The sequence below is a fragment of the Petromyzon marinus genome, chromosome 70 (genome assembly GCF_048934315.1).
Source record: "Petromyzon marinus isolate PM22_M1 ecotype Great Lakes invasive population chromosome 70, UKy_Petmar_22M1.pri1.0, whole genome shotgun sequence".
Lineage (NCBI taxonomy): Eukaryota > Metazoa > Chordata > Hyperoartia > Petromyzontiformes > Petromyzontidae > Petromyzon > Petromyzon marinus.
The window spans coordinates 3,778,115-3,785,180 of record NC_133736.1 but is presented as its reverse complement, the minus strand read 5'-3'; the positions used below and the strand labels follow the sequence as shown (position 1 = coordinate 3,785,180).

The 7,066-nt window shown below is 48.1% G+C and overlaps 1 protein-coding gene across 2 annotated transcripts in view; it reads left to right on the top strand.

Moving 5' to 3' along the window:
• The first annotated feature begins 3,748 nt into the window (after positions 1-3,748).
• Positions 3,749-7,066, top strand: part of LOC116957175 (eukaryotic initiation factor 4A-II) — a 30,727-nt gene continuing 27,409 nt past the window's right edge. For both annotated transcript variants that reach the window (XR_012930482.1, XM_032979175.2), the window contains exon 1: positions 3,749-3,900. Coding sequence is in view for 1 of the 2 variants with exons in the window: in XM_032979175.2 (XP_032835066.1) it covers positions 3,779-3,900 (122 nt within the window). In the remaining variant the exon portion in view is untranslated. The remainder of the gene's footprint in view (positions 3,901-7,066) is intronic.

Sequence of the window (7,066 nt, the reverse complement as noted above, 5' to 3'; positions counted from 1 at the left end):
GTGAGTGAATGAGTGAAATGGTGAGTGAATGAGTGAGATGGTGAGTGAATGAGGGAGTGAATGAGTGAGTGAGATGGTGCGTGAGTGAATGAGCGAAATGGTGAGTGAATGAGTGAAATTGTGAGTGAATGAGTGAAATGGCGAGTGAGTGAGATGATGAGTGAGACGGTGAGTGAATGAGTGAGATGGTGTGTGAGTGAGATGGTATGTGAGCGAGATGGTGAGTGAGATGGTGAGTGATATAATGGGTAAGTGTATGAGTGGTTGAGTGAGATGGTGGGTGAGTGAATGAGTGAGATGATGATTGAATGGTTGAGGTGGTGTGTGAGCGAGATGGTGAGTGAGATGGTGAGTGAGATGGTGGGTGAATTAATGAGTGGGATGGTGGGTGAGTGAATGGGTGTGATGGTGGGTGAGATGGTGAGTGAGATGGTGAGTGAATGAGTGACATTGTGAGTGAATGAGTGAGATGGTCGGTGAGTGAATGAGTGAAATGGTGAGTGAATGAGTGAAATGGTGAGTGAATGAGTGAGATGGTGAGTGAATGAGGGAGTGAATGAGTGAGTGAGATGGTGAGTGAGTGAATGAGTGAAATGGTGAGTGAATGAGTGAAATTGTGAGTGAATGAGATGGTTGGTGAGTGAATGAGTAAAATGGCGAGTGAATGAGTGAAATGATGAGTGACTGAGTGAGTGAATGAGTACAATGGTGAGTGATTGCGTGAAATGGTGAGTGAATGCGTGAAATGGTGAGTGACTCAGTGAGTGAATGAGTGAAATGGTGAGTGAATGAGTGAAATGGTGAGTGACTGAGTGAGTGAATGAGTGAAATGGTGAGTGATTGCGTGAAATGGTGAGTGAATGCGTGAAATGGTGAGTGACTGAGTGAGTGAATGAGTGAAATGGTGAGTGAATGAGTGAAATGGTGAGTGACTGAGTGAATGAGTGAAATAGTGAGTGATTGCGTGAAATGGTGAGTGAATGAGTGAAATGGTGAGTGAATGAGTGAAATGGTGAGTGACTGAGTAAATTAGTGAAATGGTGAGTGACTGAGTGAGTGAATGAGTGAAATGGTGAGTGAATGAGTGAAATGGTGAGTGACTGAATGAGTGAAATGGTGAGTGAATTAGTGAAATGGTGAGTGACTGAGTGAGGGAATGAATGAGATGGTGAGTGACTGAGTGAAATGGTGAGTGACTGAGTGAGTGACTGAGTGAAATGGTGAGTGACTGAGTGAGTGAATGAGTGAAATGTTGAGTGACTAAATGAGTGAAATGGTGAGTGAATGAGTGAAATGGTGAGTGACTGAGTGAGTGAATGAGTGAAATGGTGAGTGAATGAGTGAAATGGTGAGTGACTGAGTGAGTGAATGAGTGAAATGGTGAGTGACTGAGTGAAATGGTGAGTGACTGAGTGAGTAAATTAGTGAAATGGTGAGTGACTGAGTGAGTGAATGAGTGAAATGGTGAGTGAGTGAATGATTGAAATGGTGAGTGACTGAATGAGTGAAATGGTGAGTGAATGAGTGAAATGGTGAGTGACTGAGTGAGTGAATGAATGAGATGGTGAATGACTGAGTGAAATGGTGAGTGACTGAGTGAATGAGTGAAATAGTGAGTGATTGCGTGAAATGGTGAGTGAATGAGTGAAATGGTGAGTGACTGAATGAGTGAATGAGTGAAATGGTGAGTGACTGAGTGAGTAAATTAGTGAAACGGTGAGTGACTGAGTGAGTGAATGAAATGGTAAGTGAGTGAGTGAGTGAAATGGTGAGTGACTGAATGAGTGAAATGGTGAGTGAATGAGTGAAATGGTGAGTGACTGAGTGAGTGAATGAATGAGATGGTGAGTGACTGAGTGAAATGGTGAGTGACTGAGTGAGTGAATGAGTCAAATGGTGAGTTACTGAGTGAGTGAATGAGTGAAATGGTGAGTGACTAAATGGGTGAAATGGTGAGTGAATGAGTGAAATGGTGAGTGACTGAGTGAGTGAATGAGTGAAATGGTGAGTGAATGAGTGAAATGGTGAGTGACTGAGTGAAATGGTGAGTGACTAAATGGGTGAAATGGTGAGTGAATGAGTGAAATGTTGAGTGACTGAGTGAGTGAATGAGTGAAATGGTGAATGACTGAGTGAGTGAATGAGTGAAATGGTGAGTGACTGAGTGAAATGGTGAGTGACTGAGTGAGTAAATTAATGAAATGGTGAGTGAGTGAATGAGTGAAATGGTGAGTGACTGAATGAGTGAAACGGTGAGTGAATGAGTGAAATGGTGAGTGACTGAGTGAGTGAATGAATGAGATGGTGAGTGACTGAGTGAAATGGTGAGTGACTGAGTGAGTGAATGAGTCAAATGGTAAGTGACTGAGTGAGTGAATGAGTGAAATGGTGAGTGAATGAGTGAAAAAGTGAATGACTGAGTGAGTGAATTAGTGAAATGGTGAGTGATTGAGTGAGTGACTGAGTGAAATGGTGACTGAGTGAATGAGTGAAATGGTGAGTGAATGAGTGAAATGGTGAGTGACTGAGTGAGTGAATGAGTGAAATAGTGAGTGACTGAGTGAAATGATGAGTGACTGAGTGAATGAGTGAAATGGTGAGTGATTGAGTGAAATGGTGAGTGACTGAGTGAGTGAATGAGTGAAATGGTGAGTGAATGAGTGAAATGGTGAGTGACTGAGTGAAATGGTGAGTGAATGAGTAAAATGGTGAGTGAAATGGTGAGTGAATGAGTGAAATGGTGACTGAGTGAGTGAATGAATGAGATGGTGAGTGACAGTGAAATGGCGAGTGACTGAGTGAGTGAATGAGTGAAATGGTGAGTGACTGAGTGAAATGGTGAGTGACTGAGTGAGTGAATGAGTGAAATGGTGAGTGACTAAATTAGTGAAATGGTGAGTGAATGAGTGAAATGGTGAGTGACTGCGTGAGTGAATGAGTGAAATGGTGAGTGAATGAGTGAAATGGTGAGTGACTGAGTGAGTGAATGAGTCAAATGGTGAGTGACTGAGTGAGTGAATGAGTGAAATGGTGAGTGACTAAATTAGTGAAATGGTGAGTGAATGAGTGAAATGGTGAGTGACTGCGTGAGTGAATGAGTGAAATGGTGAGTGAATGAGTGAAATGGTGAGTGACTGAGTGAGTGAATGCGTCAGATGGTGAGTGACTGAGTGAATGAGTGAAATGGTGAGTGACTAAATTAGTGAAATGGTGAGTGAATGAGTGAAATGGTGAGTGACTGAGTGAGTGAAGAGTCAAATGGTGAGTGACTTGACGGTGGGTCACGTGAATCCGAATATGTTTCCTTTGTTTTTCTAAATAAAAAATAACGGCCCAGTTGACAGAAATTAAAACGTTAACTTTTAAAAGGGGGAGCCTCGGTTTTGGTGGAATGTGTCTCTCTGTCGCTCTTTTAAGTCGAATTTACCCCCTCGGTTGCAGATTGTGAATTTTTTTAAAAAAAATTAAACCGGTCCCGGTGACGTCACGCGCATTAAATGGAGCCCGGGCGAGGCCGCATCACGACCCGACGAACGCCACACACGCACACACAAAAGCCTCCTCTGAAAAGAAATAGTACGCTAACACACACCATTTAAAAAAAACCTCGATATTTATTTTCTCACGCAAACTCTCAACACCACCCCCCCCACCCCCACTAGCACTCGAAACGATTTAATATTTTCTCACCACCAAAGTATATTTAATAAAAAGAACCCGTTTTAATGTGTGGTGATTTAAATAACCAACCCACCCCACCACTGTGCTGCTGCTGCTGATGGGTGGGGGTGGGTCGCGGCCGCTTCACATAAAGTATCGCTGCGCGGACCGGGCCGCCCTTCTTTTCCGTTTTGCCGCGAAGCTGCGAGGGAAAATGTCCGACACGTCTGCCGAGTACAGGTAACGACTTCGACGGCCAAAAGGGCACCTAAAGCCTCGCCGCGTTCGCCGCAAACGTCGCCGTTCGAGCGGCGCGAACGTTCGCCGTCGTTTGTCGTGCGACTCGAGTTCGTGGGCGGAATTTTTGTTTTCCCTTCACGAGACCCGCCCGACCCCTGTGATCGGGGGGGAGGGGGTGCCGCCGGGGTCGTCGCGCAACCCCCGGCGAGGTTGGTCAGGCGAGACCGAGGCTTCGCTTGAGGCCCCGTAGAGGCCTAGGCTTCCACCAGCACCACCGCCACCCACGTTCTCGCGCCGAAGGGAGTTAAAAAAAAATCGCACGTGGCGAATACAATGTCGACGTTTTTGTTAACGTTATTAAATGTACCTTCGGTGCGTTGATGTTACAAACGATAGATTTAGGTCGAATCAAAACTAAATAAATCACTTTGACCTTCCTTTACAACAAAAAAAAGCCGACGCAAGTGCGGCCGCGGCTTGCGGTAAAATAGAGCGGCGTTTTTGTTGTTCAAAATAAATAAACGTGAACCGTCGTTACGAAACGACGCGAAGGACACGAATCTTGTACGTAAAAGCCCTCGTCGTGGTTTGGATGCGCGAGCGAGCGATGAGTCGCAGACTCTGGGAAGAGGACGCGTGGGACGGGGAGGGCCTCGCTCCGAACGTAAAATGGAGGCGGTTGCGGCGGCCGATGGTGATGTGTGGTGGTGAAGTGTGGTGATGTGTGGTGGTGAAGAGTGGTGGTGTGTGGTGGTGGTGATGATGTGTGGTGGTGATGATGTGTGGTGGTGGGTGATGGTGATGTGTGGTGGTGAAGTGTGGTGGTAATGTGTGGTGGTGATGACGGTGATGATGTGTGGTGATGGGTGGTGATGGTGATGATGTGTGGTGGTGGTGATGTGGTGGTGATGGTGGTGATGTGTGGTGATGGTGAAGTGGTGGCGGTGATGTGTGATGGTGGTGATGTGTGGTGATGATGTGTGGTGGTGATGTGTGGTGGTGATGGTGATGATGTGTAGTGGTGATGGTGGTGGTGATGTTTGGTGATGGTGATGATGTATGGTGATGGTGGTGATGATGTGTGGTGGTGGTGATGATGTATGGTGATGGTGGTGATGTGTGGTGGTGATGGTGGCGGTGATGCTGATGATGTGTGGTGGTGATGTCGGTGATTGTGGTGATGATGGTAATGATGGGGTGATGATGGTAGTGGTGATGGTAATGATGGGTGGTGGTGATATTGAAGGGTGGTGATGGTAATGATGGGCGATGGTGGTGATTGTGGTGATTGTGGTGGTAATGGGTGATATGGTAATGATGGTGGTGATGGGCGTGGGTGATGGTGATGATGATGGGTGATGGGAGCGCTTGAACGTTAAATCCGCTTAGATATTCACGTACTCGTCAAACAAACGATCCTATAACACGTGTGGGGGGGGGGGGTGGATTTAAACGTCTTAAACGAACGAAACAACGGCACGTTGATGTTGGGGGGGTGGTGATGGTGGTGGAGAGAGACTTGCTGCTGTGTGTGGCAGGCATCTTTGTAGGGAGCGGGCGGGTTCGTCTCACTGCAGTGCTTTGAGTGGCTTGGTTTGAGTCCTGCGCTGCGCTACGAACCCAGATTTGGAGATTCCCGACTTGATTATCCGAACCGGTACCACCACCCCTTAAGGCTCGAATTGGAGATTACCGGTTCGTAGAACGTCAGCGCTGTGTGTTGGGGGGGGGGGGGTGGCGGGGGAGGGACACAAAGGCGGCCGGGTGTGGTGCTAGCCACCCACCACCACCACCGTCGTGTGTGTGTGTCACAGTCCTCGGCCTTCGTAGGCGCTCCTAACTCGCTTACTAACAGCACTTGCCCCCACCCAACACACGGAGGTGGTGGTGGGGGGAGGTGGTGGTGGAGAGAATCTCTGTCTTTGTGTGGCATCCATTAGCCGGGGGCTTCTCTGCACGTATCCGGAGAGGGATAATCTCTCGGATATCGCGAGGAGAGATGGCGGCAGATTGCGTTGGATGGAGGAGGATTTGTTCTTCATCCAGCAGTGGATTGACCGTGGCCGATGATTAAAGGATGTACCCCCCTCCACCCGTGGCTTGGGGGGGGGGCTATCATCCAGCAGCGGATTGACCAAGGACGATGGACAATTTGACTCGCGTGGCATGGGGGGGGAGGCCCTCATCCAGCAGTAGATTAACCATGGCTACCGATTGTTAGTAATGATGATGATGGCTAGTTTCGTGTTAGCAGTGCTGCTTGGCGAACCGGATCAGTTGATGATAATCCCGTCGAGTTTCCGCAAGGAAGATTGGACTAACGTGGCATGGGGGGGGAGGCCCTCATCCAGCAGTAGATTAACCATGGCTACCGATTGTTAATGATGATGATGGCTAGTTTGGTGTTAGCAGTGCTGCTTGGCGAACCGGACCAGTTGATGATATTCCCGTCGAGTTTCCGCAAGGAAGATTGGACTAACGTGGCATGGGGGACAAGCCCTCATCCAGCAGTAGATTAACCATGGCTACCGATTGTTAGTGATGATGATGGCTGGTTTCGTGTTAGCAGTGCTGCTTGGCGAACCGGACCAGTTAAAAGGATCGGCTCGCTGGAATGGCCACGGGAGGGGGGGTGATAGTCAAGTGGACGGCACGAGTTGAATGAATTGTTAAATCCATCTGTGCCGAGCCTTGAGCCGTGGAACAATGCACGCGCTGCGCGTTTGGCGGTGTGTGGTGGGGGGGTTTGGTAGAGCGGTGGTGCAGCGGTTAGCGCTACGCTGTAACCCCGGAGGACCCAAGTTCGATTCCCTCTCACGGCCAACACCGGGTGACGATTATCCGAACCGGTCCTGGGCCACCTCCGCTAGGTCGACTCGGCCTCGAATGAGTCACCTGGTGCGGTGTGTAGTAAACGTCGCCACCGGGGAGACAAAGGCGGTCGGGCGTGGTTGCTGGCCACCCACCCCCTCTTGTGCCACTGTGCCGGCCTTCATAGGTGCTAACAGCACTTGCACCAACATATTCTTGGTTCTTTATAAAACAAAACATTTTATTGTCTTGTATATATTATTTTATTGTTTCCCTTCAACGTGACTTTACGGAAAGAACCAAGAATATGAATTACTGCAGTCACGAAAGCTTTAAATCATAACTTGCACCAACA